General features: G+C 40.4%; 1 protein-coding gene across 3 annotated transcripts in view; it reads right to left on the bottom strand.

Annotated features, from left to right (window-relative positions):
- TNIK (TRAF2 and NCK interacting kinase) overlaps positions 1 to 19742 on the bottom strand; it is a 368490-nt gene that overhangs the window by 265674 nt on the left and 83074 nt on the right. For all 3 annotated transcript variants that reach the window (XM_079155119.1, XM_079155118.1, XM_079155117.1), the window contains exon 2: positions 17472 to 17537. In XM_079155119.1, coding sequence (XP_079011245.1) covers positions 17472 to 17537 — 66 coding nt within the window. The remainder of the gene's footprint in view (positions 1 to 17471; positions 17538 to 19742) is intronic.

Below are 19742 nucleotides of genomic sequence, written 5' to 3'. Positions count from 1 at the left end.
ACATAGAAATTACCTGGGAAATCTTATTATGAAGCAGAATGGGATCCAGTAGGTTTGAGAGGACCTGAAATTCTGGACTTTTCACAGTCCCCAGGGGCTAACAACTGCTGGACAGCTGGCCACACCTGGAGCAACAAGGGTCTAGCTCATAGAAAAAGGTAAAAGTGTACTTCAAAGAAAAGAATGTGTTCAAATATTTGAAAGATTCATCCTGGGTTCTAGGATTCTGGGTTCTAATTCACAAACTTTTACATATCTTTGTGTGGCATTAAAAACTCTAGAAAATTCTTAGATCTATTTACTTTTTAAGCCAGTGCTCCACCAGGTTACCTCATCCCAAGTAAGAAAAAAGACATTTTTCCATACATAATATCAAAGAGGTATCCCTTCTGAGACTTAGTTTCAGGTTCTCTGTGTTCATTTACCCATGGAATATTGTCAAAGTGCCCCAAATGATGAAGCCTTGGCATAAATGCTCAGCAACGCCTCACCAACTCAAGACTACTTTGGATGCAAAGGTAGGCACTACTATGTAAATAAGGAATTATTTCACTGTATAATTATTTTACTGTATGTATAATGAGCGAAGTACATGCAGAAAAACAATTTAAGGAAAAAGAATAAATTCCATGGAGGAAATGCTTTAATACTGAAGATCGACTTGCGATTAGCATATCAATAGGAATAAACAAACAGTTTAAGATACCTGAGTGCACTTAAGGACAGAGGCATTTCAACAAACTTCTTAAACTTCTGTTTATTCTCTTAAATTGCTTGGTAAATTCTTCCTTCTAAGGCACTTTAAAAGGTCAAGTTCAGCCCGGGTCTCCTCTTTGAAAATTAATGAGGTTTTAATGTACTCAAAAATGCAGAAGTGGTGTCAAGGTTACTTGATTGACTCAAGCCAAGAACTTTCTAGAATAGCAAAATATTTTGGCTGGGTTTCTACCTTTAAATCACCTCTCCTCCTAAGTGGGATATCTTAAAGGACATTTATTTCAGCACAGGGACAACATTACTAGGTCCTTCTTGAGTCACAGAATCACTCGTCTCCTTTTTAAAAAATGATCAGAGAAGAGAAATAAAGCCTGTAAACAATGCTGAATGAAAAGTGGCTTGCCAGTGGGATTCCTACTTTAGAAGAAATTCTAAGAACAAGAAACCATTTTTAGTTAAAGCAGAAATTTTTTAATTACAGGTTAGATCCCTGAACACTTCAGCTGAGTAGTTAGCCCTGCCATGCTTCCATTATGCAATGAATTATAGTTGTTTAAGTTGTTGGTGTCAAAAGGTTGTGGGTTCAACTCCAGGTTGTGCCCCGTACTGACAATGTGACCCAGGGCAAGTCAAACTTTCCAGGGTTCAGACTGTGGGTAAAGCAGAGAGAGCAGGCTTGTACTCCGTGATGTTCTGGTACGGAGGTTGGGCACAGGGCCTTTCATTCAGCTGGCAGCGCTATACACACGTGTTTATGTGCTGACTCTAATTCCCAGAGCAACTTCAGCCCTTGGGCATTAACTTGGCTGTGAAGGGACACATTAGCCACAGGTCACAGGGAAAAGCTGCCACCCAAAGCACATTTTAATGCTATGAACCTTCTAACCACTAAAAAACAGAGAGATGGCTCTTTAGCAAACTATTGGAAGAGCGCTAAAGTAATCACGACCTCAAGGTCCAAGTCTAGATCCTTACCATTCTTCCAAGGTGACCTTCCACAAGGGCTACCCTTTGCCTGTCAGGCCCCAGGCTCTGGGCTTTTCATTGGGATGCCCAGCCCTTCAACTGAGTTAGAGTTAAAGAGCTAATATATTTTCTTCTCTTTGATAATAGGCAGTAATATTTATTGTCCCAGTACTTCTTTCAAAGTTGATATTTGCTATTTCTTAAAGTTTGTGGTTTGGAGGATTTTTTTCATGAAGATTTTCTATCCTCAAAATCCACCCAAAAGTTGTATGTGTATAAAGTTGAATTCATAAACCAATGCTTCCAGACTGGAAAACAATATTCAAACAAAGAGTTTATTTTAGCAGTACTAGTCTTTATTCTAGCAGAATTAAGTTTTAAGGACACATTTATATCTACCTTAGGGTGACCCTATACCATTAGGAAAAGACCTGTCTTGAACTGTTACCATCACAGAGAAGAATCCAATCCCAGTAAAGCACAGCACACCAAGCATATATACCAAGTGGACATGCACGTGTGCATGCACACACAAGCGCTCGCACACACCCCTGTGGAGTCCCCTCCCTTTTTGATCTACTGCTCAGCACTCAGCACCTCCACTGCTTCTATTCTAACCAGAACCACTGACTGTGAAGAGGGGACTTTTTTTTCCCCCTCTTATTATGCAAATAAATACCAGCCACAGAGAAGTAGTTGACCCCAAGTGCTCTAGACTCACAATGCAACTTGAACACCTTGGCTGATTCTTCATGGAAACCTGGAAAGAAGGCCTTTTGGCTTTCACCAGTCCCTTGGAGAGCCAAAAGCAAGGCTGGCAATGAGACTGAAAGCCTAGGCATGCCCCTGTCATCACCCTCGGGGGTCCTGAGGAACAAGATCCTGAGTAAGATGTGAAACCTTGGATGTTTATGTTCTCCACCAGTAAATGGGACTCAAATCCCAATGAATCTCTGAATTTGATTATTAGAAATGCAAAGACACTCCTGTGCAGGGAGCAAGAAATTAAACATGGATGATGTAAAGGACAGACTGCCCAGGAGAAAGCAATCTACGTGATGGATGGGAGTATAGAGAAACACTAGCATGGCCTGTATTACTTTTAGATGCTCACAGGTATGTGGATTTGAGTGACAGCTATCCCATGATGTATTTAAGCCAAATTTCAGAGAACATCTGATCACAGTATTACTCATCAACTTAGTCAGGTATTCATAAACCAAGGCTACCCGACTGGCAAACAATATTTAAACAAAGAGCTTTTTGTTTTGGAGGGTGCTATTTTGTTTGGGGTTTGGTTGGCAGGCTTGTTTTGTGTGTGAGTGTGTCTTTTCCCTCATCCCCCTATCAACACTGGTTTCTTGGCCACACCTTAATTGATGGCATATTTACTCAGATGATTAACTGCAGGTATGAGTCTTGTCCAAGCAAGTCTCTTCTCAAGCAATAAAGCTGAGCCCCAAAAGAAGGGCAGCTGTGGCTCCTTATGAACATCTGCTCACCCCACCTCCCCATCCTTCCACTGACCAAGAGAGCCGATACCTCACAGAGTGTCCAGCACCTCCTCTCGGGAGCGCTCACAGAGGGCCATGTTCACACTGCAAGGACGGGGACTTGATGACAAGCTTCTTTGTGGAATGAATGGTTTTGAAAGTTCTTAAGTATCTCCCAAAGTAGGTAAGTGGGTACAAAATGGTAGAACAAAACGTACTAAACATTTAGGGTCACAAAACATTTCTTTTCTTCAGTGAAATCACCACAAGGGTTAGCTGGGGGAAATCAGAATCTGCCTAATTTAAAACTCCTTTTAAGAGAACGTACAATCAACTCTGCCTCCATCCAAAGAAGAGGACATATTGTCCTGTGTCTTCACTAACTTTCACTGTTTTGGCACAAAAAGAGAAAGAATGAGATAATGTGAGTAAAGCCTGTCACTGAATCCTCTGAGAATAGACTTCAGAAATATTGCTGTTGTTCCTGGGTGGCTGGCACTATGTATCTAAAACCTATGAGGGGTGGGGGGATAGTGTTGCCCTTAACCAGAACAGATATGGATACACAGGTATTCCTAACTTGCATTCACAATAAATTATCCAAAAAGTATCCTGCCATTGCAGCCAAGTGGTCCTCAATTTCATTACCCAGAAATTCCTTCCATCCTGTTTCATTATTACCCACATCCTCAAGCCCTAAAATAGTGAAAACCTGCACATTCCCTAAAATAGGGACTAAAAAGCCAAAGAGCAAGCAATTTGCTACAATGACACACCAGGTTATAGGTAACTGGCCTTCCGTCTGCTCAGAATAGAGAAAAAGTACAGATTATGCACCTGGCAAATATTTGCATGGTCTCCAGAGCTGTGAGATCCATCCATTTGCTCACAAAAGTACACGACTGCAGCTGAGAGAATAAATCAATTCAATTCAACAAACATTTATCAAGCTTCAGTCTGATTGCAGAGACTTTCCGGGGGAAAAAAATTTTCATGCACCTGGCTATTGGAACTGATTTTTGAAGAAGTCTAAGAATTATGCTATTCCTTTCCTTCTCTCACCAAAAACAAATCATGAGAAAAGAATCAACCAACTCCCTCAAATGATCAGCACATAAGTATTTCATATGGTAAAATGTAACTAGCCCAAAGCATGTTACTTCCTTTTTTGTAGATGGACAAGAATTCCCTTCTTATCTTTATTGTTTATTCTATAGAAACACAGTGTCTCCACTTACTAAGGAGTTGGTGATTAATTACCGAGCTATCAATCACCCTTCAGTATTTCAAATATAGAAATTCTCTCTCTCTCTCTCTCTCTCTCTCTCTCTCTCTCTCTCTCTCTCTCTCTCTCTCTCTCTCTCTCTCTCCCTCCTTCCCTCCATCCCTCGCTTCCCCCCACACACACACACACTTGTTTTTTCTTTTTATGAGGTGGAATCATGATAAGTTGTAAGGCTGTTCTCAAATTCTTGATCCTCCTGCCTCAGCCTCCCAAGTAGGTAGGATACAGATGGACACCATCGTATTGGGTCTGCTTAAATTGAATTCTAAACATGCAATGCAAGGACTAGGAAAAACCCATACTTGTCAAACATTTAAGAATATTTTTTTCTCTGAATTTCCTCCTAGGAGACTTCCACATGAAGCTAGAGAATTTAGCCTACTTGATCAAGAGTCAGGCTCCACCACTTACTTGGTAGCTTCCAGAAAGTCATTTAAAAGCTCTCAGATCTTAGTTTCTTTATCATTAAAACAGGCACAACCATACCTCTTATACTTTGTGGCATTATAGTAAAAGTGAAATAAAATAACAAATATATTGTTCCAAATATCAATATCAATGGTTGATTCCATAGTCTCAAAAATAAGGTAGAAGGAAAACTTAAGAAACCAATCAGTGCACCAAAAGTCTGTAACAAGGTCTTTCAAATTCAAATGAGCTGTGACCCCTTTTTTTTAGTAATAGAAGAGTTTTGGAATTGTGTCCAGGAAACCAGTTTTAGAAAGAAGGGGGAAAACATTTTTTTCCCTTTATCTTACCCACTTCTTATATTGGATGTTAGGAGGGCACAGTTTTACTTATCAGGTATTTAGCTGCTATTGGCTAGTAAATATTTCATTTAGTATTAGTCTCCTCAATTAATACACATCAACAGTTGAGATTAAACAAAACTTTGTTTATCCCACTGAGATAGGGCATTTCAAACCCAGAAAACATAAGGAGTTGCACTTCAGGTTTTTTGTAAGTTGGTGTTTTTAGCTATGTCCTCTGTTCTGACACTGAAGAGGCAGTGATGTTCACGACCTCAGAGTGCTCAGGGTTTGGTGTGGGAGACGCTAGACAGAGCACTACAGAACAGTGGGGTCTGTGAGTGCACAAGGTGCAGGAAGATCACAGCACTCCGTTCCTGAGGGGGCTGCGGCCCGAGCCAAGCATTAAGGACATACTGTCACTGGCCCTGGAAGGCTGGGAGCAGGGAAGGTACAGCACAAAGAACCAGAAACGGTGTGCCTTGCACACAAATGCCAAGCAATGTGCCACCTGAAGCACACAATGGTAGTCAGGCTGGGTCACAGAAGAGGCGACGGGGAGGCAGAGATCACATCATGAAAACATGGGTCTGGGGACATAGGACTATGCTCCCTGGAGTGTGACTCCACCCAGGAGAGGGGCCACTCTGCAGATGGATGGGGTCAGGGGAGCGGTGCACTGGCAAGGATCTTTTTTTTGTTTTTAGGTCTAAACAAAGTAGAAAAATCAAGGGCTTCGGCTGGATTCAACTTCTGAGAACAGGATGCCGCCCTGCGGTGCTGGGCAGTCAGTCTCCTAAGGACAAGGTGGGCTGTGGGTGCGTCACCTGGGAGAAATGCCAGCGTACAGGAGACACACCAGGCTTGTTGGAGATTCGGTGCTGCGGGATGTTATCTAGGAAGCCACAGCATCTGCAGTTGAGTTTACTGAGAAAATTTTTTTTAATGAGAGACTAGGACTAGGGGTGCGGAGCTGAGGAGCAAGATATAGGGAGTCAGCGTTTAATGGGTACCAAGCTTCAGTTTGGGAAGATTTTTTAAAAAGTCTTGGAGACGGATGGTTCTGCAACATTGTGAATCTTCTTAATGCCACTGTACCCTTAAAAAGTGTACCCTTAAAAAGTGGCTAAAACAGTTCATTTTTACAGCATGTACATCTTACCACAATAAGAGAGAAAAAGAGGGGCACAACTAAAAAGCAGCAAGATTTCCAGTAAGATCAGTTCAGTTAGGAACCTCGCACTGCCTCCTCGAACACGATACACAGGTCAAAACTAACTTTCTCAAAATAGGCTTTAAGAAAAGCATCGACTCCACCATGCGAGTGGCCTGCCAAAGACTGCGTGTCCCAGTGGGCCACATTATGCAATTATGGGCAAGTTTCCTAAAACAATAGAGCATCTTCTCTCTAAAGGAGACTGACCTCTTCACATAATTTAGTTCCTAACTGTTCCCTGCAGTCCACAAAGATGACGTGGTTAATATTATAATAACTGTATTTATTTAGAATCCTCCATGAGTGTATTGCTAACCCTTCCTTCCTTTGTTATAGATGGGAACAAAGTGGATACAGAAGTTCTGTGCATTGCCTTGGAATTGAGAAACAGGACCGAGATCTGAATCCATGCCCAAGGCCACAGCACTCAGCAACAGAGGTGGAACCCAGTCCCCCTTGCAGGCCCTGGCCAGGCTTCCCCCTATCCCAGCCCCTCCGCACCCAGCAAAGTTCCTGCTTAGTTGAGAGTACATACTATATTTGCTTGCCAAACAGCAGATTTTTTTTTTTTTTTTTGCAAATGCAAAGTATCCAAGTGGATTTAATAAAATTACACTTGAGATTAAATTACAGAGATACAAAACAGCTAAAATGTGAGCAACCCTAAATTCTGCAACTATGATCCTAGCAGGTTTGCATTTTACAAATTACAAATAACCCCAGAATAACCATTAATCCCATAGTAAATACTGATTGTTTAATTACTGGGAAGCACCTTACCATCACCAAGTCACTATGGGTATTGTGAGACGTAAAAACTACAAGTCATGAGGGTGATGTGCATCAAGTTATTGGGCAATTTATTCACTGATATGAGGTGGAAAGAAAGTATTTTGAACTCAAATGATCTAAACGCTTCAAATCAAGAGTGGGTGCACCCTGGACATGATGGTGCACACCGGTAAACCTAGCAACTCAGAGGCTGAGTCAGGAGAATCCCCAGTTCAAGGCCAGCCTGAGCAACTTAGCAAAATCCTGCCTCAAAATTAAAAATTAGAAGGGCTAGGATGTAATTCAGTGGTAGACTCAATTCCCAATACCACAAAAAAAGTGGGTACATGAGTGGCAGTCCATGTCAACCCTAATAGAAAACCTCATCATCTTTTCATCTGATATTAGAAAGTAATATCATATTCACTGAGGCAAGGAGAATCTGCCAAAAATGTGTGGCTCTAAATTAATGAGAAAGTGATATAAAATACTCACTCATCTATACCCTTCAATATAAAGCTGATCAAAGCAGTGCTACCAGGCCAAAGAGGTATCTTAGTAATGTTTTCAGGCATTCGACAGAAATTATTACACTCATGGCTTAGAAGATTTAAACCAAATTTTGTAGCTGGAAAAGGAGGAGCATTAAAGGGTTCATGGTAGCAAATTATAAGGTCGTCCAAGCTGGGACTTCACTGAGAATTAAAGGTTATTACATCTGGAAGGAACTCTGGAGAACATTCTGGCCCAACCCCTTCATTATACAAATGCTCCTATACTTACAATGGATGAAATCTCATAAACCCATTATAATTCCAAAAAACACATTGAATACAACTATGGGACATCACAGCTTAATCTAGCTGACCCTAAATGTGCAGAGAACATTACTTTAGCCTTTAGTTGGGCACAGACATCTAATAGAAAGCCTATTTTATACTGAAGTATTGACCATCTCATTTAATTTATTAAATACTGTGCAGAAGATGAAAAGCAGAATGGCTATGCAGGTTATTCAAGGCAATCCGTACTTTAACACCATCGTAGAGTTGAAAAATCCTAAGTCAGAAACTGTACCTGAAGCTAAGTTCCAGAAAAGCTAAATGGCTTGCTTAAGCACATAAAGCTAATATGCCCCAAGGCCAAGGTACAAAGCCAAAAAGAGCCATGAGTCTTTCTCATACACGCCCCACATGCTTCCCAGCCCTGCTTCATCTCAGCTCAGTGAGGTGAACCTACAGCAGGAGTAGCACTGTTCCCTAGAAAGTCCTACACGTTTCCCTTATGCACCCATCTACCATCTTTCAGGACTCAAGTGTCACTAAATGAAGCCTGTCCTGGTCTTCCCACAGCCCCCCAAAGAATTGGCTCAGCCCCGCATGGTCCTGCTGTGGGCCCTGCAATACACCACCAAAGTGACTCATTTACAGGTCTTGCTACCTGAAGATTTGAGGGCAGGGTTATGACACTTGTGTGTCTATAAACCCTGCCCCAAAAGCAGTGTCAAGCAGATATTTGATATTTACTATGCAGGTTGATGCTGAGTACGTGGCTAAACATTTAAAAAAAAAAAAAGAGAGAGACTAGAGCTAGGAGTGGGAGAGTCTCATTTCATTCCCAAAGGCAAAAACATCCCAAAGAGCCCTTATACCACCTGAGCAGCTATACCTTAGCCCAGGGACTCAAACCTGGCTGCATCTGGGAAGTTTGGGGGGAAAGAAACTTTATCCAGCCCTGGAGTAGACTAACTAAACCCAAATCTCCAGAGGGGGCCTACATATCTGTAGTTTTTCAAAGCTACCCAGGTGTTTTCTATGCATAGTGAGGGCTGAGAACCATAAGCAGCAATGTTATGATCTGGATGTGAGGTGTCCCCCAAAGGCTCACATGCGAGACAATGCAGGAAGGTTCAGAGGCAAAATGATTGGGTTGTGAGAGTCTTAACCCAAACAGTGATTTAATCCCTGATGGGATGAACTGCAGTGGTAGGGTGTGGCTGGAGGAGGTGGGAACTGGGGTGTAGCTAGGGGGTATTTTGTATCTGGAGAGTGGCATCTCTGCTTCCTGATCTCATGTGAGCTGCTTCCCTCTGTCACACACTCCACCATGAAGGAGACCCCAGGGTATGGAGCTGGCCTTCTATGGACTAAGACCTCTGAAACTGTGAACCCGCAAATAACTAAGACCTCTGAAACTGTGAACCCGCAAATAAACTTTTCCTCCTTTAAAACTGTTTTGGTCAAATTCTTTTAGTCACAGCAAATGAAAAAACTAAGACAAACGACAAAAAATCCTACAGTCACTTGTAGCAAATTTTGGTAGCACTCACCAAAATGGAGCGTGGTGCAGATTCCACCACCTGGCAGAGAAAGTGACCCTTTCATAGGGCACCTGGCATGCAGGCACTCATGAAGGTCCTCCCACCATACTAAGACAGCATCAACCCAATTCATTACACTCAACAGCTCATAGCACACGGTGGCACTACATAGGGTCTATGATGACAAAAAGTTCAGCAGGCCACACATTTCTGAAGGAAATGATTCTCCTACTAATTGGAGGACAGGTGTAAAATTGTTATCTACAACTCTGATCAACTGCAAATAAAGTACTTCTAAATTGGATGACAATCCTAAAGCCTTAACTGTAGTCAAATTAATCTATTACCAAGAACAATGTTTGTATATGCTATAGCATCATAGAGACATTTGTAAATAAAAGTCTATTTGCCACTTAAAAAGAAATCACAGTTTCTGCACTTCTAGAAAACAGTCCTTGGATATTCTGCAGTCCTTTTTTTTTCATTGAATAAAACCAACTAGTACCCTCGACCATATTAATTTTTTAAATAGGCAAACTTCACTATTCTAAACAATGTAAAAACTCTTTTTGAGGATCAACACACCAGCCCTGGCCTGGTTTAAAAGGAAACAGGGAAAATAGCCTAAAGCCACATTTTACATAAACTGTCCCCATCCGTATCAAATGGGATGAGAGGATAGGGAGCCTGCAGAAATGGAGACCAGCACTCCCCTATGATGCAGGAATAAAAACCGCCTTGATACATCTGTAGGATATATAGGGGAGAGTTTAATAGGTATTAATAGGGGATTCCAAAGTTAAATAAACTGGGGGAATGCTGGGTAAAACAAAACAATACAGCTAATGTCACTGTGTCCCTTCAAGAGGGAGGAATGGTCAGCAGAGCTATGCGGCCTCTTCAGTCTCTCAATCCTCTGTACACAGAGTTTCTCCTGGGGTTCCACTGAATGCACTTTGGGAAATGCAGCAAACTAGCTAACATATATGTCAAAGACACAAAGATCAGACAAAAGCAAAGCCAGAGAGATCTCCCACTCAATTCAATGCCCCTGGTTTGCTTAAAGATCCTAATACAAGTAGAAAAGGAGGTACAAGAATCCATCTGTGGTTGGAGTCCAGCTACCCAGGAGCGAGCATCAATTATCTGCTAACATATAGCACAGTGAGCCCAAGGATGAAGAAGAGAAAGAACAGTTAGGACTAGACTACCCTACGCCTTATATAAAGTACTTCCTCGCCTGCCCCAGGATAAATGACAATGGCAATCACCAAGCCTTAGATATGCACAGCAGATTATATTTAACAGAATACTTTCATAGGCCTTAATTCAGTTCAAACTCACCAGGTCCTGGTGGAGTATATCAGAAAAGATGTTTTTATTCTCATTTCACAGGTGAGAACAACTAAGGCCTTCAGTGGGTCTATGGCAAACTCAAAACTACAGCAAGTTAAGGGGAGAACCTCAAAACAGGTCCTGGGCTCCTAAGTGAGGCCTGCTCTGCTCTCTGCTAATATCACAATAAAGGCCCTCTACTTAAACCTTTCAATACCAAAGAGGACATATTGTCGATTCTCCCCTCGAATACGTAAAAGCTGTAATTATTCAAAAATTATATTCTTACCCTATCACAATTCAAGAGTACCAGAGCCAATGATTATTTCCTCTGACAATGCATTTCGCCTTACAAATTACCAAGAAATTGTCTTTTTTCAATCCTCAAAAACAACGATAGCACCTACTTAGCAATTATGTCATCAAATACCACAGAAGAAGTATTGAGAATTGGATTTCATACAAGCAATGCTATTCTGAGCCAACACAGATACTAAGAAATCAAATTTAGAAGGTAAAGCACCCAGATGTGTGTTTCTAACTTCATTCTTCCATAAATATTTTTCTCAGATCATAAAATGTTCTACACAATCAGGACCATGGAGAGAACTAGCATGTGTTTGCAAGAAGAAAGGTCGTTGAGTGCCTACTATGTGTCAGGCAGGGGGCCGAGGGCTCCACATGTCACTTGCATTTTCATTACAACCCTACTCTGCACTGTTAATGAATGAAGAAATTCAGCCTCGGAGGGGATTGGTTACCTTCACACAACTAGAGTGAGACAGAAGCAGCCTGGGACTCCACCTCAGTACTGCTCCAAAGTCTTTTCCACTTACAAAATCACCAAATGACACCCCCAGATGCAGTGCAAATGCCAGGGTTTCTAAGCTTTTCCTGAACCTCTGTCCTACAGGCCACTCGGAACCCCACTCTGCCTGAACAGCTTTCTCTACTCGGTATTCTACAACACCACTGTCTCTGCTTATTCCTCAGTTTTTGAAGTTGTACCATTTCCTCTTCTCATTTAGCAGTGGTCCTCAACAAGGATCAATTTCGGTCCTTAGAGAATGCTTGAGAGTGTCTGGAGACATTTCAATCGTCACAACTTTGGGGGATGCTACTGGTATCTAGTGGGTCAGAGGCCAAGATACTGCTAAGCATCCTACAATGCCAAGAAGAGCCTCCATGAGAAAGGAGTATCCAGCACAAAATCTCCATAGCACCGAGGCTGAGAAAACCTGCCTCAGGGTGATGTGATAGAATAAATGTGCTTCCTCCCTATAAAATGGGACCATAACTACCACGAGGAATAACTAAGACAAAGAAGATGAAAAACTGCAGCAGGGAGCGAGCACTCTGAGTCCTCATTCGATAATCTGACTGCATAATTCTTAAGGGGTAGGAACCACCTTGGTAATCTCTGCATTATTCCCATACAGAACACACAGCTTTGTCTCATTGGCACTCAACAAATGTGAAAGAATGTATTCTTTATATTGGATATTTCTGATTAAAAAACAAATGCCACTATTATTTAAGAAACACAACATTCTCCCACACTAACTCTTTGCCAAACAAGACATGAATAGTATAATGCATAATTCATTGCAACCAACTATGGAAAGCTACACTGCACCCCAAGAACTATCGTAGAATTACCCTCTTATCAAGACTACCAAAAGCTTATTATCCAAATGCTTTCTCTTTTTTAAACAGAAAGTTAATGAAGAGATCACATACACAGATTTGGGGAAATCTCATGCAACAGGCTCAAATCCTTCCAAACCAGTTTTGACAATATATTGATTCTCAGGTCTTGAATTACTCAAGAACAACCTAAACTGTAATCACAAGCATGTCAAATAAAAACAGTGAAAGTCCAATCTCTGAATGAGTGAGGCAGAACTGGTCTCAGGTCAAGATCTTTTTTTTTTTTTTTTTCTCTCCTTTGCTCAATTTCTGCACATTTGAATCCGCCTGGAAATTCTAAAGTAAATGATAAGAAAAAAAAAAAAAAAAAAAAAAAGAGTATTAGATTGAGCATTCACTCAAGTGACCTTACTACAGGAAATTAGACAATCACGATAGCAAAATTTCTAGGGGTGTGATCTCAGGGCCTTGAACAACAGAATGAACCTACGTACTTATTACATGTACAGATCCCTGGACCATACCCAAGACCTCCTGAATCAAGTTTCAAAGGTTAGGACCTAGAAATCTACATTGTTAATACTCTTCTAAATACTCATTTTACAAAGCAAAGGTTGAGAACCTCTGCCAGGAGACTGAATCGCTCAAGATTCACTTGACTCATTTTGTACATTCCCAACATAGAGATTATTGACAAATTTATTTAATATAAAATCCACATCCATCTCCCACCATAAAAACCAAGCACAGCATTGTGTTGATTACTTTTGTGCAAATAGGGTTTTCTGAAGTAAGCAGACTAATGTTTTATGAGGAATGTTGATAAAACTGGAAACAAACATAAAAAGAATTATCTAGAAAAACAAAGCCCAATTCTAGGCCCCACAACTGTCGGTGTCTACAACGTGCCAGAGTGGGGACAGGGTGAACTACACAGAGTAAGTCTCAACCTTGTCCTACCTAGTTATGTATTTAAATTGCTTGCTACACACATAAACAAAGAAGTAAAATCATCCAGACAGCACTAATTTGGTTAACACAACAGTTGACATTACAGATAAGTCTATGATAGAGGGAGGCAGAGGCAGAGGCTGGCCATAGCCAGTGCAGGCATGAAAGGTGGCTTCCTTCAGGAGAAACATTTGAACAGACCTGAAGGAGGAGAGCCCACATCTGAGAGGGCTGGGTGGGCAGTGATTGAGGCAGAGGGAATTATAACTGTAACACCCTGAGGTGAGAACAAGGTTCTCATGAAATCATGATGGAAATTAAATCATATATGCAAAAGGTTTCATGAAATATAAAACTATTGACAAGTATAAACTATTTTAAGTAGAACTATCAGGACAGAAACTGGGAAAATGAAGAGCCTCAGGTCTATGTCATACGAAGAATGAATTAAGCAACTGAAGCTCTAAGTGCCTGGAGAAAAGAAGATACAAATATATATTTGGGATGGCGAGGGTGAAGTTTTCTAGTATCTGGAAGACTAAGTTCTTGCAGAAGATTTAATTTTAAATATTACGTAGCCCCTACGATATGAAATGGGGTTAAAATGGTAAACATTTCAGGAAGGCAGAATTGCAGCTCAGTATGGTAATGAACATTCTAAGGAGTTGCAGGAGAATGAACTCATTGGGAGTAATGAGTTCCACATGGCCAGAGGATACAGCCATAACCAAGGACACAGACAGCGGGCAGGGGAACAGCTGGACAAGATGCCCATGGCTGGCCTACCCTTTCACTCACAGTGACTCTCTCTTTCCAGCCCTGTAACTATCAAGAAGGCCTCTTTACTGTGCACTTGACAACATTAAAGAGGATTACAAAGAAGCATAAGAAGTACTGAGGAACCCATCATATTCTGTAATAAAATATATATTTCAAAAGGGCAATTGAGAAACAGGATAGATGAACATTGATTTTAAATACATGGTTAATCTGAAGTGGTATTTTGGAGTAAACATTAAACAATCATTTTAACTTACTAAAATGATTACTTTATTTTACCAAAAATGTGTCCAGAGTCCATTAGGTTCTCCATAGGTGGCATGCCAATCAATAGCCAAGACCTTCCACAAACAGTTACATGGTTTTGTGTTGGCGTGTTTTGTAGTGGGAGCCATGGATATAGAAAGATAGCTTCCTGGTTAAAAGTCCTGATAGAGAACCATTATTCTTTATATTTACCTAGACTGTCTAGTAGATAAAGTAAAAAGCAAACAATAATAACAAATGCCAAATTGTTACTTGATCATCCAGGACCAAAATGCTAAAGAGAATCAAATCTAGTCGTACCAAGAACAGGAAACCAAGAGCTAGACTTGGGAATAAGACTACAGGCCATTTTGAAAAACTACATATTATTTAATGGATATTTTTCTTTTTTTACAAAATACATATATTTCTAACCCCAAATGTATCTGGCTCATATGTAGATATACATCAGGAAATATTCTCTTAATGTCTATGTTTTTATTTATTATATGAAGTATGTTTCCTAAAAACCATTTGCAAATAAAAGTGCACTAGGATTGTCATAGGGCAGCTTACTAAAAAAGTATGAGAGCTGGGGATATTGCTCAGTTGGCAGAGTGCTTGCCTCACATGCACAAGGCCCTGAGTTCGATCCCCAGCACCACAAAAAAAGAAAAGAAAAATAAAAAGTATGATAAGTGTTTCCAGAAATAAATGTTCTGCCCAATCAGTTATTCATAAAATTATACCTCACTTTATTAAAACCAGGAATGCTGAAAGATGACTTCACAAAAAATTAAAACAAAAGGTTTATTTAATGCAAAGAAAATATTTATCACAGTTTTTTTATATAAGGACCCCCTCCTGGGTAATAAAACCTCTATTATGCCTACAGTATTTTCAAAATGTGTACTCCATGAAAGTTATAAAACGTACAGGATGAAAAAAATCATTTCCTGATTTAGTTTTTAGGATCTCATTTTTTTAAGTTCAAATCTTCTGTTTTATTAAACTCTAGTCCTTTAGCACTCTGGATCTGTCCTCAGTAAGCACAGCTGTCTCTTCATGAGCAATGCCACCTAATATTACCTGGTTGCCTAGAAACTCAACCTTAACTGAATGAGGAGACAGAACACTTTAGATCAATCATCATAAGTCCCCAAAGCATTTCAAACTACATTTTCATTTGACTCAAGCACAGAAATCTGTGATGGCCACAAAACAACAAATGGGACAGATAAAAAGGACCGAGTCTTCTGTCCCAAAGTCCAGTGTGTTCTCCATGACTAAACACTACAGGGTCTCCCCTTCACTTGGAAGGTGCCAGTTATTGTGTCAACCACTAAGAGAATGGAACCCTGGAGAATACTAACATCAACAACCTAGTTGCTAAATACTTTAATCAGATCTGAGACTTCTTGCCATTCCTTCCCTGTTCCTCATTAGGTGACATGAAATTAGGGATAATTCTGGATTTTGCAAACATCCTCATTGTTAATTGAAACCCTTTGTCATTTCTTCTTGCAAGAGTGTATAGTTCCACCTCTTGGATCAGTGGACAAAGCTGTGAATGGTCTCCCAGATGTACAGGTGGGAGGCACCCCACAATGGCAGGGCTCCACAAAGTGGTACCATCAAACCAAGAGCATGCTGCAGAGCAGCCCTCCACACTGACAGCAAGTCAGAAGTAATCCGCTGCCTAAATCAGACCTTAATTCATTAGCCACATTACTTCACAAGTTCAATCCAATTTCTCCAAATGCAATAACACAATCTTCCAACCTAATTATCTTCATTGAAAGTATTTAAAAGCATTTGCTGAGACACATTCCTTTCTTTGTCAGACAGGATCAACATCAAGTGAACAGCTTGGGTAGACTACAATTTTTCTATTGTAGGGGGTTCACATTTTAGGAAATTATTGTTAATGTGCAAGGAAAAAATATTCCCCTGGAGTGGACACCAAATGGCTCCTCCTGATAGGTGCATAAATGTGTATTCACTCATAATTACACTTTAAAAACCAGATATTCAAGAACATCTTATACATATATTATTGATATTCTGCAGAATTAGAAATATTACAATCTGACTTCTGCAATAATTTTAATCAGTTGAGAGAAGTTTAGGGCTCAGAGAAGAAATTTTTAAAAATAGAACAATGGGAGATAATTTGTAATGGAAACACCATCCCATATCACTACCACTAAGGAAAATGATGGCTATTTCCCTAGAAATAATCATGAGGAAACAGCTGGGGTTTCTTTGAAGGCATTTCAAGAGCTTATTCACCAAAATCCCCAAAGTTTTAGTCTAAAAACGGTTCATTTGCATTTCCTTTTGATAATCAAAAAAAAAAAAAAAATCAACCCACATTCAAAAAAAAATTTTTTTAGATCACTTATTGGGGGAAAATACATTCTAAAAACATTTTGGAGGTGAATTAGGAAGCAAAAATTAGTAGAAGGACATGAAGCTCAATTCTAAATTTAACTCTATTTCCTAATTTGTAAAATTCAGTGCTGTCATTAGGCCTTAGCTCTGTGAGGTGGCCAGTCTTCCTCTAATACTGATTGCTAAACTCATTTAATGTGTGCCCCAGGCCTAAAACAAATCTACTTTTCCAGCTGCCAAAGTCTAATAGCTTAAATTTCTAAAGTAAATGGCATCCTTTTCTCCTTCGAAAACCAGTTCTGGCAGTGCTTAAAGTAAAGGAAACTAACCACTCTTAAGAATTAACAACGCGGCATCCAAATTCATGTGTCTGATGCAAACACAGTAATATATATTGAGGGAAAATGCACAAGTCACAGGATCCAGCTTAGACAACATGACTATAGATATATTTAAAAAGACAGAGTCGATTGACTCTGTCACTGTTATTTCACTAAATCTGTTCTGAGGTACTTATGAGCAAGAACAGACAACATTGCCACTCAGCATTCATGATCCACAACCACACATCAGCCACGCTCAAGGTCAATGCTCTTACCTTATAAACTTGCCCATATGTTCCATTTCCAACAAGTTCCACCAGTTCAAAGATCCCTGCAGGGTCCTAGAAAGGGAAAAAAATAATAATAATTCAAAGCATTATTCCTGACATTGTTTTAATCAAAAGCAAATACTTAAAAGAAGCAAATAAATAATTTTGGTTTGGAGGGCTCTCACATGTTAATATCAAAATTGGAAATATTTAATTCCACTACACCTATTAAGTTAACCAAATTCCATTTTGTGTCTATTTTATACGTCTCCAAAATGGTTTTAAATCAGTCACAAAGAGGCATTTCTTCTATTAAAACAAGATAAAAGAACATGGTTCTCATCAGCAAATGGAAATATGCTTCCAGGTAAACAATATAAAATGATCCTGAGGAGTTTCTACTCTTTTAGGATATTTCTCTTGGAATGTCTGCACATTGTGGTGAACAATGGAGTGAATGAAGTAGGACGTTCCTGCATCATGGGGCAATCTTAACTATGGGAGTCAAAACCTTCCAAAAGAAAATGCTATCAACATACTTAACTCTCTCAGAATGCTTTTCTCTGGATTCATCTCCCCTGTCTCTAATGCTGCCCTTGCCAAACACACTTTTGTAGTAAATGAAGGGTAATCACAGGACTTAGAATACACACTAAATTGGAGAACTATGTACGTTCCTACCACCAAAACAGGAGTCTGCAAACCCTCGGAGTCAGTTAAATGTGAAGTGCTCAGTAAATGTCCAATAATTACAGCTATTATTACTGAATTACAATCCCAAACAGTTGAAAAGAAAAAAATCAAAGCCTATAAAATTCTACTCAGAGACAGAAATTGACTTCTACCCCTACTGATTCCTAACTGGAAAGAAATTGCTTCTTTAAAAGTATCAATCAAGTCACAAACTTCAAGGCCTACAGAGGCCAAACAAGAGAGGTAAATGAGTAAAGTGACCCCATTGGAGCCTCAGCCAAACTGGAGAAGTCATACACTTAATCAAAGGTGGGGCTGGGGAAGAGCAGGAGGTGAGAGCTGACTTAGCTGGTGTCGTCCTGTCAACACAGGAGAAACTACTCGGACAAGTCTAATGACTTAAAAAAATAAACGGTTTAATGTGAGATCTTAATTTTTAAGCACCTACTCTGAAAGATTTAAAAAAAAAAAAAAAAGACTGCAAACCTTGGCCCATCTTGAGCAAACATATGTGTGAACATTAGCATATATTGTGGTGGTAAGTGGCCGTGAGGCAGGAGGGAAACACCCTGAGCTTTGAAAAGACCTGGGTTAAATGCCAGCTTTGTCCTGGCTGGCTGCATGAGCCTGAGAGAGCCTAGGGGAGAAACCTAGTGTTTGAGCCTATAAAACAGCGATGACCCCATCTTGCAAAAGCCTGGCGAAGAATGAGCGCCAGCACAATGACTCGCACGTAGACGACAATCTATTAACACCTAAGAGTAATCATCTGTAAGTTGAGGAATTCCACAGGCCAGTAACCTTTATATAGGGAAAGGAGGCAAAAGAGTTGGGTGTCACAAGAGTTCTTTAAAGTCAAGGTCCTTGGCTATGTGCCTTTGAAGATTCCATACAAAAGTAAATGAAAAAAGAGTAAGCATTTTGTCCTGAAGAAACGCTAGAGTGAGCACTACCCACTCTTACAAAGTCTGAAGAGCAAAAGACCACACTCTAGGCTCCTGTCCTTCAAGAAGTGCAAAAGGTTCAGTGATGCCCCACCTGGTCCAGCAGACAGGGACAATGTTCCATCAGATCCACGACAGGAAAACACAGTGAAAGGACCAGACCTCTTGAGTCAACCGACACCGCAGAGCGGCAAGACACAGTCAAGGCCACCTGGGAGGCCTCAGGATGGGGAAGAAAAATGCCGTTTGTTAAACCACTAGGCCATTAGAGCAGCAGGTTTTATTACAAACGGAATTAGAAAGAAATGAGGAAAAGAAAAAACAGCCCATAAATGGTGGCAGCTGCTGTTTGTTTCTAAGCTGTGCTTCCCAGTAGTTTGTTTGCTCAGTGGTGTTTCTGCAACATATTTGGAGCGAGGTTCTACATTTGCTTGAAATATCTCAATTGTGCTTTCAACATTCATTTTTCTTGAGTAGAAAAAGATGTGAATGAGGAGAAGCAGGATGTGAGGGGTGGCTGCCTTAAGGAGTCTGGTAATCCATCCAGGGTGCGAGGAAGGGCAGGAGCAGAAACAGTTGCGGGCCAGGAATCAGCTTCCATACCCAGGGCTCTCCCCGCCTCCTGGATCTCTTCTCAGGG

This window comes from Sciurus vulgaris, assembly GCF_902686455.1.
Source record: "Sciurus vulgaris genome assembly, chromosome: 10".
Taxonomy (NCBI): domain Eukaryota; kingdom Metazoa; phylum Chordata; class Mammalia; order Rodentia; family Sciuridae; genus Sciurus; species Sciurus vulgaris.
This window is presented reverse-complemented; position numbering and strand designations above follow the sequence as displayed.